The 20,416-nt window shown below is 42.5% G+C and overlaps 1 protein-coding gene across 7 annotated transcripts in view; it reads right to left on the reverse strand.

The window, feature by feature from the left end:
• The window catches only part of GRIA3 (glutamate ionotropic receptor AMPA type subunit 3), a 147,544-nt gene extending 129,354 nt beyond the window's left edge, over positions 1-18,190 (reverse strand). For 4 of the 7 annotated variants that reach the window (XR_003915703.1, XM_029959063.1, XM_029959065.1 and 1 more), the window contains exons 1-2: positions 16,715-16,922; positions 15,708-15,866 (exon numbers count right to left, since the gene is read on the reverse strand). Coding sequence is in view for 6 of the 7 variants with exons in the window: in XM_029959063.1 (XP_029814923.1) it covers positions 15,708-15,866; positions 16,715-16,805 (250 nt within the window). In the remaining variant the exon portion in view is untranslated. Of the gene's footprint in view, positions 1-15,707; positions 15,867-16,714; positions 17,119-17,988 lie in introns of those variants that run through there. The other 3 variants (XM_018070727.2, XM_029959068.1, XM_029959064.1) reach the window with 2 other exon arrangements.
• Between the last annotated feature and the right edge of the window lie 2,226 nt (positions 18,191-20,416).

Raw genomic sequence — 20,416 nt, forward strand, 5'->3', positions numbered from 1 at the left:
GCTGTCCTTTCTGCTGAGGAAGCCAAAGGTATTGAGAGTATGTATCTACAAAAAATACCTGCTTTACAGCTCACAGGTTGGCTTTGTGAGTAACTTCATACTGCAGCTGAATAGTCAAACTTCCATTCACACTTTAATTAGAGGTAAGGGGAGCGCCTACTGTTTGCATTTACAATATCTCTGGTTCGTGAGCAGCGGGAGCAAGTTCAGCCATCACAACTGCTCAGCTTGTGCTGCTCTGATGCATCGTTTCAGCAGGGGAGGCTTTGGGAACAATTAAGCAGAGCCATTCACAGCTGAAGATATCCCCAAATTTTGCCAAGTGCAGTCACTAGTGCTTTATCCTTGCTACTGTATCTTCTCAGCCACTGCATCACACAAATTACCAACAGACTCCATCTCTCTATCTGCTGACAGCATGGGCGTGGAGGTGTCTCTTCTCCCATGAACATGTAGGATATTTATCCCCCTAACTCATCCACTTATACAGAGAATGAGCATATCCTGCCTCATAACAGGAGATTAAATTTTTGTAGAAAGCATTTAAAAATAAAGCATCATCAATTAAAGTGGTGGTATTTGAACAGCTTCACTGCAGAGACTGAGACAAAGGAAAAGCAAGCAGGAGCGTTGAGCACAAGGGAGGAGACATAAGAAGTGGCTTGCTAGGATCTGAAAAACCCATGACAAGAGATGCTCAAATGAAGCTTTTTCATGGTTACGAATTCTACTTATGGGTTAAGAAAAAAATCTCAGACTATGAAGGAAAAGAAAGAAAGAACAAGAGAAAAAATTATTTTCCTATTCAGGAAACTGATAGTTTATAAAACCGAAATTATGATAAAAAATATTCCATTTTGAAGCTACCACAGGTAATGCAAGCTGAGGAAGAATATGATCCCTTGGCAACTAAACAACACACAAAGTTACAGCAAATTTGTAAAGATTTTTATCACTGTATTGCCAAAAAGAACTGCTAAAGACCATTTTAAGAACCATGGTGACACTAATCTGGTTCCATCAGGCACATTAACGCAATCTACACCAGCTGTGATCTGGACTTACATATTTTCTGAAACCTTAAATGCAGTTATTTAATAAATTTGCTACAATTGCAAATACATTTTAAAACACACCCGAGCATTCTACAGTTACAACTGTCACCACTGTGTACTGCTGAAGTTATGTTCAATGTACCAAAACAGTTCAGGTAAATATAGGGAAAGTCTGCTCTCAGGGTAGCAGCTGGAGGCAATGGTGTTATTTCAGATACAAACAAGGAAGCATTAGTAAAACTTACAATAAAAGTGCTCTGAGCACTTTATTTTTGATCACTTATGACTACAGAGCAAGACAATGGAAATTTTCAAGCATAGCACTTAAAAATCTATCTAATCTTTGTTCAACAATCACAGTTTTTCAAAACAGGAATCCTTCGAGCATACAGCAATGCATCAGTGAAAGAGTACATTCTCTAAAATGTGAGAGGGGCTTTTATTTCAACTTTTGGGGTTCTAACTCATTTGAGTTGGAAGAACAGATTGCTCCAGTGCAGGGACAGAAGCCACAGCCAACGGGCCATCTGCTGAGCTCCTCTCCAGTGGATCCCACACCAAAAGGTGTCGTGATGGAGCAACCCAGGCAACTGGGATACACATCATTAAGTAAGTGACAGAATGAAGGATGGAAAACTTTTGAGGGTAAGTGTAGACAAACATGATCACTGCATCACTGCATTTTTTAAAAATAAAAAATCAGAAAGATGAACGTATTTGCTCTGAAGCCAGAAGACTACTACTGTATGCACTGCAAACAGGGTTAGCCTCGAGGTTTGCTTTGATTTTAAAACAAAACTATGGTAATAGAGTAGATTTAAATGGTCTCTTTTCTATTTGTATCTTCTAAGAACTCCTTCAAAGTCTGATACTCCATTCTGTATTCCTTCAAGTAACTTTTAATACTTTTGAATTAGGATAAGAAAAGTCAGTGTATACACTGCCTACAAGGACATATAATTCAGTGTATCATTTCATAACCCAGCTGTCAACAGAGACAACATTTTTATAATCCATGTATTGTATGTGTGCCAGTCTGAGATGAATAGTCCTGTAACTATAATCAATACTGTTCATTCAAACAACTGGCAGCAGCATTTCAGACAACTGGCAATTTCATCAGTTTTACTGGGCTGCCCAAAAATAAACAGCTTGAGAGGGATGAATGATCTCTGTGGTTATCTATAAATAATACTAATCTCAGTCATTTGTTTTAGAGGGTTCATCACTGGGAGCTGCAGAAGTCTCATATCAGTGCAAAAGGCACGGCAGGCTTCAAGAAACTAAAGAAATGCTGATGGATTATACTGCTGGTTTTTCATTCACACCGTTACTGTTTTTACATACAGGCTCCACTGAAAGTTCCAGGATCCCTCCAGTGCTCCAGCACTTCCAGCTTTGCAGGAAACTCAAACCATCTCAAGGACTGGTAAACACCTCAAAAGTCAAACCAGATTCAAAGAAAGTTTCAGCGATTGAGCAAACCTGGCCTGGGTAGTGACCAATGTCACGAGGAAACAGGAGCAAGTTTGGGATCTTTAACCACTTCAGTGTGAAACTCGCCCACCCTCAAGAGTTTTTGAGAGCTAAACAAACCTAACACCTCCATGTGAATGAGACAACGCTGAGGCTGCTGGGTGCGAGGTGAACCCGGGCAGACGGGGAACAGAAGGCGCCATTCACAGGCCTGTTCGCTGTCTCTGGGAAGTGAAATAGCTCTTTTTTTCTTTTTTTTTTTAATTATGCTCTATCTGCTCCTATCTATCAAAGCAAGGCAAGAACAGAGAACAGAGAAAAAGGAATAAAGACAGCAGACTAAAGGGAAAAACCACATCTCCGCGGAGTGCAGATCCCAAAGAAAGCTTTCAAAGCCCTGAAGTGAAAAAGATCTAATTGCTGCAGTTGTAGTGATTCTGTCTCTCCTGGCAGCCTGGCTGGGCTGTGGGCTACCACTGCAACACCACTGCTGCCCAGCATGAGAACCTGCAGATTTGTGGGTCACCAGCCCCGAGCCACTGCACATACCTTCTGCTCCTGCAGGAAAATCCCAACCACTGCGAATTATTATTAGGCTTTCTACCCTATTTCACTGGTTAGGAATTACAAGATGGCTGGTGTGTGCTCTAGGGAAAACAGAGGAATGATCAGTTCTCCCAAGGACCTAGAGGTTGGCACTCCTTGGCTTCCAGGCAGGATTTGTGCTGCCACGAGGCATCACTGCAGAGAGCTCAATACACCACTGGACTGCAGCAATTCTCTTCTGTGGATACCATGAATGGGAGCCAAGGCCATCACCTCAGCTCCTTCACACAGAGTGTACTGCTCCAAAGAAACATCATCAGATGAGCTCTGCAGAAATGCCCAAGCCCTCTGAATAGAGTACCAGGCAGGAAGCAACAGCATAGGTGTGCACACTCAGGTAACCAAACTGCTGCTGGACCAAGTTTCAAAAGCTACATTACACCCCCTACAGCCATAAACAATCACTTATCAGTCTTAAAGCCCGTTGCTCAGAAAATTTATACCCTGGTAATTAAAATAATCTCCAAGTTGTAGCATTATCCAATTTACAAGCTTATTGCTAGTTTAATGTGACTGACAATCAGCACGCCCAGCCACACCACCCCAGCATTTCAGTGGCGTGTTTCTCTCCTAACCACCAACAGCAGAAAGATTAATGGCACCAACCTCTTGGAAAAGAGAAAACTCACTCAACAGTGGACAAACAGGGGGAAGTTCACAACCCACCTGATTCCTCTACACCTCTGAGAAATGAGGCAGGTTGTGGCTGTGTTAAAAGGAAAGCCTTAATTATATTGTAAAAGTAAAATTGTCTGCAGGACAGAAAAGCCAGCTTTTAAGAATGGGTGAATTTATCAAGCTGCACATCTTTATTGCTTTGATCATCAATATTTTAAAGTTACTACTTTTTATTCTGTATTAGCAATAAATCTCTACACATTTTAACTGTAATCATCACAGCACAACATGATACACTTCTCTCGGAGATTTAGAGTTGGACTCACTCACAGAAAACCACCCAAACTGGGGACAAGGATGGCTAAACTGGTAAAATAAAGTCTCTCAGTTTCAGATAAATGAATAGGTGGCAGCATACACCATTATTAACCTGAGGTCCATAATGAGAGCTTAAATGAACAGTTCTAAGTGGACACGGGCCTTTGTACCAGAGCCCCACTCCTGTGGTTGGCACTAATTGACCCTTTTGCTGGCAGGCTCAGGGGAGAAGGCAGGCAGCAGCCTCTGAACTGCAGGCCCTTCTCTGTCATGCAGAACAAAGTCACAGTCCTGATTATCCAGGAGGTTTAATCTTAATGCTCTACACTTCTATAGCTTCTTTCATCCAGGGATGAGGCAGGCAAGACAGCAGGGGAGACTCAAACTGCTATTGCCCTTCCCACACCCATTTTGCAGAAGGAGGTCTCCTGTCTTTGGAGTTTTCAGACACTTTTTGCAAGTGTACTCCACTCACACTGAATTACAGAGCTGAATTTCTGAGAAACTTAAACGACAGATTCATATTTCATACATAGCTTCACCCAGGCTTCTGGAAAATGCAATTAATAATAATTTTTGATTTTTATCTCCTTACAGAGAATGTTACAATCGACTGAAATCAACTCAGCATATACAAGAAATACACTGGGCTGATATAAGCAGTTTTAGAGACCACAAAGTAGAAAGCAGAATTTCATCCAGAAAGATGTAATTTTTAAATTCATGTGGAGATCTTGATTAAGGCAGACTATTCCAGAGCAGCAGATTCTGGAATCAATTAACAAAACAATTCTTATTAACACAGAGAATCTCCAGACAGTACCAAGATAGCACAGAATCTTTCAGAAAAGTCCACAAAGAAAATATACTCCAATATCAAATTGTATCCTCCAGTGTATGCAGAGATTGCCTCAAATCTCAAATGCATCTTATGTGAAACAGGGGCTAGCACTGCAGAACAACACAATAAGAATTTAAGACAGGAAGTGCAGATAATTTATCTGAATAAAGCTTCCAGGAGAATAACTGATTTATGTTGATGCTGATCCAAGCTGGAACATGACCAGGATGCAGAAGTTAGCAGCATCACTACCCACAATAGGTTCCCTATTTATGAAAAACAACAGGGTGTTTTTACAGATGAAAATAAGTTAAAATGTTAGCTTTATGCTTCAGCCAAAAGACCCTGTTTTGCCAGAGATCTGTTCTTGAATTATCTCTAGAGCGACTCAGAAAAAGGTACCATGTTTTTCAGTCAAGACTATCACTGTTCATGCAAGCACCTAAGAGGCACAGTGAGTTAAATTTCACAGAAGAGTCTATCGGCTTTAATGCCACACAGCCTCTATTCATGAAAGAATTGCAAAATCCATAAACTGACACAGAGAAAAATAGTGAAAGCTTCACAACTACACCCTCCCCCGCCCCCCCAAAAACAAATGTAGGGGGGAAAAGGAAAAAAAAAAAAGAAAATCTGAAAGTAGAGATGGTATAAGTGCCTTCTGCTAAAAGCAAGGTCAGCACTTTCCACTGGAGACTATTTGATTTACACTATTTTGTTTCAATTGAAAAACAAAATCTTTCCTTGGCAGATTCTGCTCTACACAGTCTATTACAGATACTTCTGAGATACCCAGCATCATTTATAAAGGGACACTTATTACTGCTGAACGTGATCATTTTGCTAAAGTTCCCAAAGTTCCAAGAGGAAATATGTGCAATGCCACACAAGGGTGTATTCAGTTAGTTGCTGAAATCAGGAGTCTGGACAACCTGCGTAGTCCTGGAGGAGAGGTACACTACTGATTAAGATGTTCAGAATCTCCCTTGAAGAATCCATTGGCTGTCCTGGATCTATATCCCCTACTTATCCAGAGGCTTAAAGCCAGGAATACTCCATGAGGGACTACTCTGCTCTTAGCCTTTACTGACTTCACTCCTTCAAACTCCCACATACTCCAGATTTATCCTGGTGTCAGTCACGTCAGAGGAAGACCCCTTTACGTCTCTTGACTGCCCCTATTTATCTAACGGGATCCAAAGAGGCTTTTTTTTTTTCTTTCTCATAAGAGTAGAACAATGAAGCATTAAAACATGTGGGTCCTACAGGTCATTGCAGATATACATAACTACACTCTGCATGAAGTCAAGCTATACTAATGCAGCTTTAAGGCAGCTTCCACACCCGGAGTGCCCAACTGGAGTAGTAGAAAACTTCAGGAGGGTTAACTGGTCTCATTTTAATCAATTTTGGGCTTATCTCACTGCTTTTCCAGGTGATAAAGTAAGTTGCCTGTAGATGGTGTGGAAAGACATGCCATACATACTTGAACTGACAAAAATCATCTATCCATAAAATCCATCACAAGCAGCTTGAACTATATACCCGGAAAAAAAGCAGACAGCTTCTCCCAAACCACACACAATTTTATTTTCACATCCATCATCTATATGTCATTATAAAAATTGGACAGAATAGGTGCTTTTAGACTGAAAAAGGCAGATTCATGCCTGCAGAAACGTCTTGCTAACTCAGACTTCGCCAAATTGTTTCAGTCAAGAAAAAAAAATGTACAAAACAGAAATCATCATTTCTAAAACAAAACATTTGGCTTCAACTGAAATGGAGTCAATTTTTTTATATCTGAAACTATTAAAAAAGCTTTTATTTTTAATTCTCTAATTTTCTGCTTGATTCCAATCTAATCTTTAAAACCTTTTTTGGAACTACAACTGAAATGAAAGATCAGAAGTCACACAGCTTCCATAATTTTCAATCATGATGTTCTGGGATACACAATTAGTTTCTGGGATACACAGAACAGCAGTGGGATCATGGTTCTATAGAGGAACTTGGTCTGAGCTGGCTGAGGCATTCAATATAAATATATAAAAACTACCATTAGTCATGAGAATCACTCTGCTGACATGGTTGAAATAGGAAAGAAATAGGATTAGCTGGCACAGTACGACCACGTACATTTTTTCTCTTTAGCATTATTTTCTATTCATCAAGAAGTCCTAAGCAAATAAGCACAAAACCCAATGTTTTAAAAAAATTCAAAGTTGGATAGCAGGTATTGTGCTGACTTTTCACTCATTCAGCATTTCCTCAGGTCCAACTCCATTTGACATATTCCACAATGGTAGTGAAACCACCCTGCAGATACAACCTGACCACTGCACAAACACTTCAGAGAAAGACGGGTGACTACATTAAACTTGCTAGACAATTTAGAATCCCCCTAACAGTTTGGATTCAATGCAGGGGTAGACTCTGGGTCAGTCCTTTGCAAATCAATACACACTAATTAGCTCTCATCTAACTGCTGGGGAAAAGAATGCACATGAAGTTGAGTTTTCTGATCAGCAGCCTTCATTAGAATTCAAACTTGGTGACACAACTGGTAAAGTCTAAGATGAAACCCCTGTAAATGGTAAGAATCAGTGTCCCTCCTGCAGACAGGCTACGGAAAGTTCATCACCTGAAAAAACATACCAATTACTACCTCTCCCCAAACCAGCTTCCCCCCTGCACCTCCTCCACAGAAGAAAACCACAAACAACGACATCAGTGACAATCACCAGAAAGTTTTAAGGAATTTAACATGCACAGCAGGGCATAAAGGCAAATCAAGGTGTGTGTCATGATGCAGCAACCCTGTGATTCGCGAGGCCTGATCCACGTTGGCTAAGCGGCTGCAGCACCTATCTTGGACTCAGATCTCTCAAATGGAAATGAGACAACGAAATCATGGGAGGCAGCAACCCCTGAAATGCACTGCTGCACATCTCAGGAAATCTGGCAGCTGTGAGATACTGATTACAGCACGTTTTACAGACCTCCCGGAGAGAAATCAACAGACAGCAGCACTTCTAGTAAAGATGGTTCTTTCCCCCATCACTCAAATAAGCAGTTTGAGTGTGGGATAAGGAAGGCAAGAATTGGGCACATGCTGTGCTGTTGAACTATGGACCATACTTGTAATAAAGACCCCGGGTGCATAGGAGACAAAGAAATTTCCAATATTAAATTTGCTTTCTCTCCAACAGCTTTGCTTCGTTCAGGTAAAGAGCTGAAAATTCCTCCTTTGTCAAGTGATAGATTGGCTTGCTGTACAGCTTTGACACATGTTCTCCCAGGTCCATCAGTGGGAATGTGTGTCTTCTTCCAGCAAGGACAGCAAATTTCTAAGTGTTAATTTCAATTCATTTTTCAATAGGATGAAAAGTAGGCTGGATTTTGGTGGGGATTTTCTTCTTTTTTTTTTTTTTTTTTTTTTTTTTTTTTCTTTTTTTTTTTTTTTTTTTTTTTTTTTTTTTTTTTTTTTTTTTTTTTTTTTTTTGGCTGTTGGTTGGTTGGTTAGGTTTTTTTTAGGAAGTGGAAGAAGTGATCAGTAAATCGAAGAAGGTGCTGTTGCAGAAGCTCTCCAGGTTTTTCACTGAAAACAACACCCTGCAATACCTGTCAGATACAGGTAAATTGTACTAGCCTTGTACAAGAGACAGCAAAACTGCACTACCAAACAGGACAAATCGACTGACTCCCAATCATGCTACGAGCCACCAGAAGATGCCACAATTTCCCAAGTTCAGTCCCTTTACCACAAAGGCTGGACCCAAATACTCGATGTTGGCATATGACAAAACTGTCAGTGGTGAAATGAGCAAGCACCATTACACTCATCAGCCCAGGAGAAAGTGTGAAAATAATGAAGTATACATAAAATGAAGTAAGTATAGACCAGATACCATCAGAGAGTGGATATACCTTTCCCAGAAAGCTGCATATAACTTTATAGACAGTCCTTTTATTAAAAAAGTCCCAAGGCAATGAAGTCCCCATACAGTCCTGCATTTTTTTTTAATTCTTGATCAGAATTTCAAACATCACATTTGAATAAACTCCAACAAATACAAGCCCAGCACAAGGGCAGGACCACACATCCAAAGGCAATCACTTAAGTTACAAGTGGTCTGAAAGTGAAAATGTAAATTGCACTTGACAAAACCAAGCAAAAAAACTTTCAGTGTATCTGAAATGTCCAAACAGTCTGGTAAAATAATTACATACAAGTGACCAGATAGATCATTCCAGCAGAAGAGTGCTCACCTGAGCTATTATCCAATTTCAGGAGAGCAATTCACCCTTTTTACAAGTGCCTGGGCAAGTTATCCACAGCACTGTGTCCCTGCAGATTGATCCTCACGCATAAGGGCTCCGTGCCTCCTGTGTAGTGTTTGTGTCGCGGTTGCACATTGCCACTTGCTATTTTAGAAACAGTTAAGATGATAAAACAGACCCAGAGCCTCAGACAAAATGAGAAGGATATGCAGGAATGAATGCTTCGTGGATACACTGACATAACATGTTACTACATTCACCCTTCCTCTTTAGGCAGACACCTCAACACCCGTTCCTCTCTTGTTCTGTGTATATACGATGGTTTTACCACTAACAGTTACATCTGTGTGAGATCAACTGAAAAGGCATGCACTGCCTTTGAATATTTCACATAGAGCTACACACTGATATATGAACTCTGCATCTTTGGTGATACTGAAATATCTCCAAACTCCCCAATACTGTGAGGCTGGGTGGTAGTTATTGGTGTCCACACTGCAATGACTACAAACGGTCCAACAGGAGTGTCTACTCTGGAGTCCTCATCAGATGAGCGCACATCAAAAACTCTAAGATGATTTCAAGTTTGAAATACTCTGAAGATCAACAATAATATAGAGCATGTGATACAACAAAGGGAAGCCTCTGGCTCTGATGGGAAATATAACACACACATTTTTAGAGGAAGAAAATACCCATGGATGAAATCTGAAGTTGGTTCTACTGCTGTGATCATCACAGTTTCACAGAAAGTGGTTTAATCTAGATCAATCATTTAATCATTTCTATAATTCTATTTTTAGATCACCTCATTGTTTCAGTGGAAGTACAAGCTCCCATACAGCAAACCTCATGACAACAGGTACAGAGCTTTTGGCTGCCTTATGAGCCTCCTTAGAAAGGGGGTCATGGCCTTCCAGTGATCTCTACTCTCCAGCAGCATAGAAAGTACTGCTCTCAGGCTGCAACTTAAATGCCAAGACAAATTCACACAAACACCTTTCTCAAAATAAATGAACACAGGTTTTCAATTATATGGGCTGGCTTGGTTTGAAATGAACTATGAAACCAAACTGTTGCTGTTTTAAAAATAACGTATTCTAAAACATTTTAAGGATGCCTACTAAATCAAAATTAGCATTCCAAAATTGGTGATGACAAAATATGTACTTTAAATGGAAAATGTTAAATCGATGGTTTGTGACAATAAAGAATCCCTGCAAATACATCAGCTCCCTCATTTCACACCTTCTTGCATAACAGTCCTACACTTGCAGTAGGATGGCCTCCCACTGCCCAGACACCGAACACAACGAACCCAGAGAAGAGAAACCCACTGTTTCTGTGGCTCTTGGACAAGCTCCCAAGTCAGCCTTCAACAGAACTGTGGGGTTTTTCTGTTGTTGTTAAAAGCTTCTGTCACAGGCTTGTTTCCCATCATGGCATCTCCATTTCCTCCCAGGGATAAACTACAGCTGTTACATATTTATTGGAATGTCTAGTTAATCAGGAGCTCTCCATCCCACCCTAACAGCCCTACAGGTGCTCCAGGCCCAGCATTATATAGGAAAAGTGAACAATTTCATGTCTGCATCTGCACAAAATCTTTCTGAAACTAGAAAAATAAATGGCACTCTTCATCATGCTTTACTCTTCATTCATTTGGTGAATTCAGAGTTTCCCAAGTGTCCATCCATACAATGTATTTTTTCCATCTCTATAATGTGAGTTAAATGGAACTCTAACATCTAAACAGTACATCAATGTTATGTATGCAGTAGAGAAGGAAAGAGAGTCAGCTTATTTTAAAATTAATTAAAAAAATAATAAAATATAGTTGAAGGTGGTAGGGTTCCTTCTGCTAACACTGAAATCACATTCAGCTTAATGAAAAATCACCTGCTCTGCCATGAAGTGGAAACAAACTTCAACTGGAAAACACCTTTCACCTTTTGACCCAGGCCCAATACCACAAAAGCTCCGACCCCTAAACTGAAGCCACCTGATTTTGTCATACAGCAGCAACATACAATACTTGAGCACCTTCTGCAGCACATAAAAGGCATTCTCAGTGATCTGTAATGAGTAGAGTTGTGCAGAAAGCACATTTCCAGGTGTTTTACCACAGAATGATGCAGAAACCAGAGTGCATTCCATGTCAGGAGAGTTGGGCATCTACCCTGTGCTCGCTACTCACACAAAACCACCAGTACACGGCCCAGACTTGGCAGGACTCTCAGAGACACATGCTTGTGCTTTTGGCAGAAGGGAGCTGACCACTTGCAGCATCAGTGTCCTCTGCCAGCTGGCCAAAGAGCACACAGATGCAAGGGAAGCAAATTATCTGCCCACTGGCAAAGAGAAATGCTGAACAGCACCTTAGGAAAAAGCGTGTGTGCGCATGTGTTCCCGTGTGCGAGCGAGTGTGCGTGTGAGCGTGTACACACAGACACCTGTGCTTTGGGAGAGAGAGCAGCACAGTCAAACTGGGAAAATTGGCTGCTACTAGTCCTGTGGCATCATTTTCTGCAACATTCTCACAGCAATGAACAGGCACTTTTCCCATTAAAATCTTCCAAGTTGAATTTTAAAGATTAAACACAAGGACAGCAAAGATGCCAAAGTATATTTTTCTAAGAAAGTCTGAAATCAGACCCCTTCGAGAATGGACCCACACAATCACTTAGAGGATTTTAGCAACTTAAGCTTAGCATGTCTTTGCATCTTCCCTCTTTATTTATCTCTTGAAGAATGAGAGCTTGTGAAAAAGCTCTCATTCCCATTACACACCAACATTCAATAAAATACAAAAAGCCTTCTGGGTTCAGAAGATATATTAAAAAAAAGTCAGAAAAACTAATGGGACAAGAATTTGTAGCTGATGGGTTAGGTTAGGCTGAGAGATGGAATCTGCCTGCAGATTAATTAGATTCTGCAATCACAGCCCCTTTTCATCCGCACGCATCCCACCACTATCATTACATGATCAACAGATTTTAATGAAAACTAATGCTTTCTTTTGAGAAATTCCATGGAGGCTATGTATAAGGTTAAGTTTACTTTTCTAAATATCTCTTGAAAATTGTACATAACGCGAGTGCACATTTGTCGGCTGTAAAGGTGTACAACAGCAATTTTTTGCAATGACAGTGCAGAGAGGGAATATGAGATCTGTGTGCTAATGAGCTGACACTGCAGAGGCTGGAGCAGTGTTAGTCTAGTGCACTACAAGTGCAGAGCAGAACGACAGACGCGGGTTATTTCCAGGGAATACAATCTACAGAACTACACACACGATTCAACATTAATACCAACATCCTTCAGCAGGGGTTATAAGAAAAGCGTGAAAGATGTTGCTCCAGTGACAAATTTATATATTTGAGTTGTTATAGTCATATGATTTTAAAAAAGCCAGCTCACTCCCTGCATGAGCATTTTAAAAGAAAATATAACATGATTTTGATTTTATACATTCACAGACCAAGTTAACTTCCTTTCTGTTTCTTCTGATAGCAAAAAGCTGCGTATTTTAAAAGATTTAATAATTTCCCTGGAGCCAACTGATAAACTTCAATTCACCTTTAAATACTCAGGAATTTTCATCTGTGTTTGCATTTGTTCTCTGTTAAGATATCATACAGCTAAATAAATAAATGGGCAGATAAATACAGTGGATTAATACTGTATGAATATGTGTAAATTAAATATACAGAGAGGGGCTCGGTGTTAGCAGTGAAGCAGGGAATACATGTACATAAATCAGATTATGCATCATTTAACTGAAAAAGGAATGAGGGGGAGGGGCTTGGGGCAGGAATTTTCTTTTGCTTCTAAACAAGTTTCTTCCCATGTTGGGACATTGCCAAATCAGCCGTACCAGAGGTGGGCATTTTTCCTCTGGCTCATGAGAATACTTCAGAAGAGGTTTTTTTCTCTTGCCTCTGGAATGCACCAGATTGCATCAAGTGGGATGTGCAGCTGTACAATAAGAACATAAGTCTTTCCTGAGCAGAGCCTCCCTCAATTCCAGCACACATGAACACGTCCTACAGTCACTACCATATAAATCAAAGTAAAGGAGAAAGAAAAGTATTATTTTACAGATACTGACTAGTACAGGCACCAGGCTCAAGCTACACATGCTACTTTCTCCAGTTTCCCCTCAGTTCCTGTACCTATCCCACCACAAAGTCAGCCCCAGTCTCCCTCTCCAGTGAAGGCAGGCAGTCACTGCAGGCTCCTCTACCATGGATCCCTGCCAATTGCAAATATCGATCAAACGGCTGTGTGACATCACTGGAGACAATATATGCTTATCTCCAAGTGAAGTAAAAACGTTGTGGAAAGAATTCCTTCATGGATGTGGTAACACCCTGAAATTATCGCCACTCCACTAGGAAGGGAGGATGTGATTAAAGGTACTTAAGCTGGAATGTTAACTAGGTAATGGGACAAGCTTTTAGTTCATCCTAATGCATTGATACACATGAGCATTCTGACTTTCAAAGACAATTGCTTCCAGATTCCAAAGACCAAATGTACTGCTATTTTTTTAATGTATTTTGAGCTACTGGAAACCTATGACTGGTGACTTGGACTCACCATATTTTTCCTAACAACAGTATCATGAGGTGGTTGATATAGCTATGGACAAGGTCACCTTTTCATTTTTTTTTCTTCTGTTTCTTTTTGCACATCTTCTACTTTTAAATAGGTTACTGTAGGTTCATGTTTTCTGGTCTACAGTTCCTCCAGAGATTTAAGTTTTCCCAATTTTACTACACTGGTAATATGGATGTTGGACACGCAGCCCTATAGTACAGAAAACAATCTCACTTTACTAAAATAACCACGGCTTTAAATAAGCAATGACAAAAATCATTAGATGTCAGAAGATGAATAGCACACTGACTAAATATACTGACTGCCCCTAAACAAGTGTATGGTTCACTTGCCTTGGTGGGATCTTTAAAGAAGTGCGGGTAGAACTTTTAAAAAACAATTAATAATTAATCACCTAAGCAGTTCAATGTATTTAGTTTAAATCCATATAATTGATATTTAGGAAAGTGTGTTTGAGATACAGCCTCTTGAAGGGATTACACTGATTAAGGATTAATAGTCTGATGTTTGTTGTAAGAGCTGTTGAGGCTGGATAGGATTAGTAAAATAAGATGCAAAGTAGAGACACGCTTTTATTTACCATTGTTTTCACTTTACCAAATATTTTTATTGAATACTACATAATTAACCCCCATGCAAAACTTTTAAAGGTCCTAATTCAAAGCCCTTTGAAAAACGTAATGCTGCACTAGCAAGAAGCAGTCACATGGGGGATATGTTAGAATATCAATCCAAAATTTGTCCAAATATTTCCTAATTGGATATCTTCTAACCATCAACTTTCTCAGAATATACCGTGGGACAGAGGAATATAAGAACTGTTCTAACCCCAATAACAAAAAAAATAAAGAAATAAGGTATTCAAAACATGAAATTGTTTTAAAGTAAAAGATATAAGTTTTCTGTACTCCAGTACTTCATTATATTAGTACAATGCTTCCTGTTTGAACATTTTATACTGTGAATATAAACCTGCATTCTGTGAGAGGAAACCCGTTTCAACACAAAGTTAGTACGTTGCATTCAAAGGTCCTTTAGATCATGTACAGACATAAATCTGCACATTGCAAAGTGCATCAACTAAGAGGACTCCTTTCATTTTCAAAGGTTCAAAATCAAAATTGTATAGAACTGAATTTGGAGACATCAGTAAAACAAATATCCAGGAACTACAATTGGTAAAGGAATGCTTTTTAAAATGCAGAACACGCACATCTCTTTCTGAAAGAGATTTCGCATTTTAACACCACATTAGCAATACTCAAAGTTCTGTTTTGCATCTTCTGTTAATAAAAGCTCAGATTATACGTATGCACTGCTTGTGCAGAGCTATTTCTCATAATGCCAAGCGTTCTGATCCCATTTTCTCTCCCCTCAGCTCTAACGGTATCTGTCAGTTTACAGTCAGTCTCCAGCTTTTCACAGGACTCGCACTGTAAGAAAACAACTCAGTATTTCAGGGCAGAGGAGGCAAATAAGCCCCTCTAGCTTTGTCCCCTCAAGGTCATGTCTAAACAGTTGTTTCTGATCTTTTCCTACATGGCATTATATGCAAATTATGCCTTTTCACACACCCAGGTTCTAGCCTCAACAGAAAAGGGATCTTCAGTGGCAATTCACTGATCACAGCTACACAGCACTGATACACCAACAACATGGTTGTTTTTCTGGAAAACAAAACTAAAGGGATGAAAAGAAGTGATGAGGAAACTTTTCCTAAGGTACTATTCAACCATATAATGCTGCAAATCTACTAAACCTCAAGTCACTGCACACATTTGTTGCACTGTATTGCATGACTGAGAACTCCAGGCTGCCAGGGAGAAACTGAATGTAAAGATACATAACAAATAAATATTTTTTTTAAAAACCATGTATTTACTTACAAGCATTTGTCACTGAAAAACTGTTGGAAGAGTCCAAGTGATCGACATGATAGTTCAAATGGAAGGGCTTTTCTGTGGTATTTTGGTTTGTGTTGTATAACTGCACAGCAAATCGAAACGCACTGTGCTCCTGAACAGTGTTCCTCATGAAAAGTCCACCTAGGATGGAAAAAAAAAGGATAAAAAGGGAAAAGGTATTTCAGAATGGATTTTGAGGAGAAACAGTGCCAATAAGTTACATTTGCATGCTGTACACTGCAGGAAAGAATGAACAGGAGCAGGCTGAACCTGAGCACATAACTCTGACAGATCACCTATATGAAATACATATTCTAAGCCCAAAGTTAGGCTTTTAAAGCTACACATCACATCCAGGTGCCCCCGAGCCATGGGAGTCGTTGGGAGCTGCAGGTGCACCTTGAAAACCAGGCCACTTCCACACGGATGCCCACACAGAGCTTTAAAAGTCTAACTTGGGGGACCGTGGCTCCTAAATCATCCCCCGACTACCGAAATATCGCCACTGTAGAGTTATGTGCGAGGACACGGCGGCGTGGCAAACGTGCGGTTTCACGGTCTGGTGGAGCGACAGTACGGCCGAGCCAAAGGATGCTCCGAGGGACGGCAGGGAACAGCCCCCGCTTCACTCGCTGCCCTCAGCCTCACGGCTCCCTCGGCCCCGGGTTTAGGGCACGTCGCTACGGATTCCCGCCGTGACTCTCTCACATTATGTGCTCCACGGGATGCGCCGCTCCAGGGCACGGTTTCCGCAGAGCGCGGACCCGATCCCCGCCGCTCGCAGGGGAGGCGGGAGCCCGGCGCCGCTCGCAGCCGCCCGCCAGCGCAGCCCCGGGCACCGCCGCTGCCTCTCGCCCTCAGCGAGGGGAAGGACCCGGAGCGGGCTGGCTCCTTCCGGCGGCGCCCCGGCTCGCCCCCCGCTCCCCTCCGCACAACTTCCCCTCGGCTGGCGGGAAGGCGCGGTCCGCGGTGCCGCGGCGGGCGCTTACCTATACTGATGGTGTTGGGGAACCCCGCCAGAGCCTCCCCCAGCAGCCCCGCCAGCAGCAGCAGGAGGGTCCGGGGCGCGCTCTGCCCCATTTTCTTCAGCCCCTGCAGTTCAGCCCCTAAACCGAAACTGGCGGCACAGGCATGGGCGCAACTGGAGACTCGGAGCGGTGTCAGTGGTGGTGGCGATGCTGGCGGAGGTGGTGGGGAGGATGGTCCCCCTCCTTTCTTCCCTTCTTCTTTTTTTTTTTTTTTCCTCTTTCCTTCCCCAAATCCCTCTGCTCTCGTCTTCACCCCAGCCTGGCAGGGCTCATTGGCTGCGAGATTGCCTTTCTCCCCCCCGTCTCCAGCAGCCCCCCCCCAGCGCAGGGACTTCCCCCAAAGATGGTGGGTAGCGGAGCCGGCGAGGCTGCTCCGCCCGGCCGGGAGGGGGTTATCGATCAAACTTGGCGTGAGGCGGCTGGCAGCCGCTCCACTCCGCTCGGCCGCGCCGCCCCAGCCCCGGCGCCGCCGTCTCCCGGCCGCGGCTCCCGCGCTCGGGCTGCGGTCGGCGGGAGCGCACCGGCCTCACGTGGGGCGGCCCCCGGGCTGCAGCTGCCCCTTTAAAGCTGCATCGCCTCGGTGTGTGTGTGAGTGTGTGTGTGTGTGAGACGTGCGGTGCGTGCGCCGTGTGGGCGGGCGGGGAGGGAGCGAGCAAGGAAGGAGGGGCGGGAGCCGAGCCGGGCTGAGCCGGGGCCGGCAAGGGAGGCCGGGCGGGTGAGAGAGGGGGCGTCGGTCCTGGTCGTGCCCGGCGGGCGGTGCGGGCGCCCAAGACGCGAGCCGAGAGGCGGCAGAGGCTCCTCGGGCCGGGGCGAGAGGCCCGGTGAGGGCCGGGGCAGGCGGGCGGCGCTGGGCCCCGCCTGAGGGGAGAGCCGGGAGCGCACGGGCTGCCGAGGGAGGGCTGGGAAGGGCCACAGCAAGGGATGCCCAGGCGCTTTCCCGGAGGGGCTGCCTGCCTTGCGCCCTAGTGCTCCCCATCCCTCCTCCAGTGCCAGCGCCTCGGCATCGTCCGCCCACTGTGCCATGAAGTGAAGAAAGGCAAGGAAGAGTTTAATCCCACACTAGGGAATATTAGGTCCTTCCCAACCAGCTCTAACGGAAGGAACTCCAACGGAGTCTCCCGGTTTCATCCCTGGTGCTGTAGAAAGGCAGGACATGTCTGAGCTGCCCCAGCACAGAGCACAGCACGGGCAACCTGATGGGGAGCAGCCAGGTGTGTGCTGGACATCCCACGTACCTGGAGCACCAGTCCTGAGCCACTTGCTCTGCACATCCACAGGGTGCTGTTGTGCTGGGTTGAAGCTGGCTTCTCTGAGGGGTTAGTCTTGTACCCATCTCCTTGAAACCTCCCTCTATGGATCCTGCAGCTCTTTTCTTTCTGCTGCTTTGGGGCTCACAGAACTATACAAAATGTAGAGAGAAAAGAGATATTAGGTCAAGTAGTCCATCTCATAGGCCCAGCAAAGACTGTTCTTCATGTTTTTCCTCTGATTTCAGCAGGTTGCTTTACCCTAGCGTTCCTCTGCTTTCTTTTTTTAATCTTAAACTCTGGCACTGTTTGGGTCTATGTTCAGTTCTTTTAGGGATAATATTAAATATGGTTGGCTTTGCATTTGCAAAATAATCAACCAGTGCCACTGGCTATAGTGTCATGTAAGTGGTCAAGACATAAGATTGTGGCAGGTTACTGCACAATATGCTAATGAACAACATCAGAGATTCAAACCACTACCCTTAAGGGAAGCCAAAAGCACAGGTGAAGAGCAGGGCATCACAGTCATGATGCAGGAGCATAACATATGGTTTTAGTGACATATGTGTGACACCTACTTACCCCGAGGTGCATAAATTGGTCGCTACCTATTGTGTTCCTTTATGAGAATCATACCCAGAAGATGAAGTCTGTTCCAGTTCAGGCAGGGGTAAGGATAAGGCTGTGAGGTGGATGGTAATGTTCCCTGTTTAGATTGTGATGGCAGGTGTCACTTTATCTCTTTTTAAGAAATGGTCATTTGTATGGACAGGTGGGTTAAGGTTCATCATTACATCCACAGTACTCCTCAAGTTCAAAGCACTCTATGCATATTATCTATGAATTCCTGTAAACATCTCCATGAAGCGTGATTATGTTCTTCCCTTACAGATGTAAAAACTTAAAAATCAGGGAAAGCAACTGGCCCAGCTCACCTAACCAGGAAGTTTCAGACTCAGAATTAAGATCATGAGCAGCAGCCCAGTTTCACTGTAGAGCACTCTGCTCCCAAATGTCCTTTGGTAAGGATAGCGGATCTGAAAACTACAGACAGGCACAGAAAGTTTAGACATTCAAGATAGTTGTCAAAATCACATTTTTATAACCAAATAATTTATCTTTCAGGTTTCAAACTACTTATCTTTTCCTATTTTGTACAGTGCCAGCCTATTTCTAATGCATTCTCCACAAAGTCCTGCTATCCTCTTTTTTTTTTTTTGTGTCCTTTGCTAGCGGCCCTACTTTCTTCCTGTTCACTTACTCTCACAAAGTTCTTCTCTCCATCCCTGCAGCTGAGTATTCCAGGCTGACTGCCACCTGCCACACTGACAGCTGATGGTGCACTGAAAAAAATATGAAAGAAATTATGTTTAACATTATAGGTGTTAGAACAAGAGAAGAGATAAAATAGGCCTAAATGAATGTGGCATGTGTCAGTCTCGGTTTCAAACACTGCCAGTAGGGTGGGTACCTTGTCTCCAATAAAATGGTGCTTCACAGCCTAATCTCCAAATGGACAGTCTTGTGATAATCCAAAATACATCTGTGCTAAGAGACAAATGAATTTTCATTATCACACTCATTTTTCATCCTGAAGCCCCTTGTGTGTTGTTATTATTGTTGTTATTATTAGCGTTTTCAATACACACTTTGCTTGTTTGCTTATGCAGTCTGTTTCATGGCAGTCTATGCAAATACAAATGGTACAGCAGCCATTCCATATGGATTTTGAAATCCAAAGAGACCCCATCCCAGTTCATCTTTCTTACAATGAATCCAGTGTGTTCTAGAAAAAAATGGTAGGAGATTACTTGGCTTAATGTGGATATTAATGCCATGTAAATAGTTTATATACTTTGCTAGGGATGCTCAGTGACTCAAATTAATGAGTTCCATGGTAACTGAGGTCATACCAGATGCTTTCCCAAACTTTCCCTTACTAAATACAACCAAGATTTTGCAGGATAATCAAGCTTCATGTTTAGATGATCTGTAGTGTTCTGAGACACTGGGGATTCTGTGTACTATCTACCCATCAGGAGAAGGTAATGATTTATAATTAGCTAATGTGTTCTCCTTGTAATGTCTAATAGTAGATTAGAAAAATGCAGTGGAATTTGGGACACAGCGTTCTCATTGTGCTTTCTGATGTTACTAGGCTAAACCCATAGTGTTAGCATAAAGTCATAGCAGAATCTACAGCAGGATTCTGTGACTGAAGCTTCATCTTAACTGCACTAAGCTGACTTTATCACTTTTGTCATTCCTTTCTCTAATTGTAAGAGAGATGCTCGGGCAGCAAGTTTTTAGAAATCATGGTACTTCTTCCAATATGAACCAAATCAGGCCATAATTGCCAACAAATGTTTTATGTGTCTTACAGCCTTTTTTGTTTGCTGGTTTTAAACTGGGT

The sequence above is a fragment of the Manacus vitellinus genome, unplaced genomic scaffold (genome assembly GCF_001715985.3).
Source record: "Manacus vitellinus isolate BGI_N305 unplaced genomic scaffold, ASM171598v3 scaffold_19_pilon, whole genome shotgun sequence".
NCBI classification, from domain to species: Eukaryota; Metazoa; Chordata; class Aves; order Passeriformes; family Pipridae; genus Manacus; species Manacus vitellinus.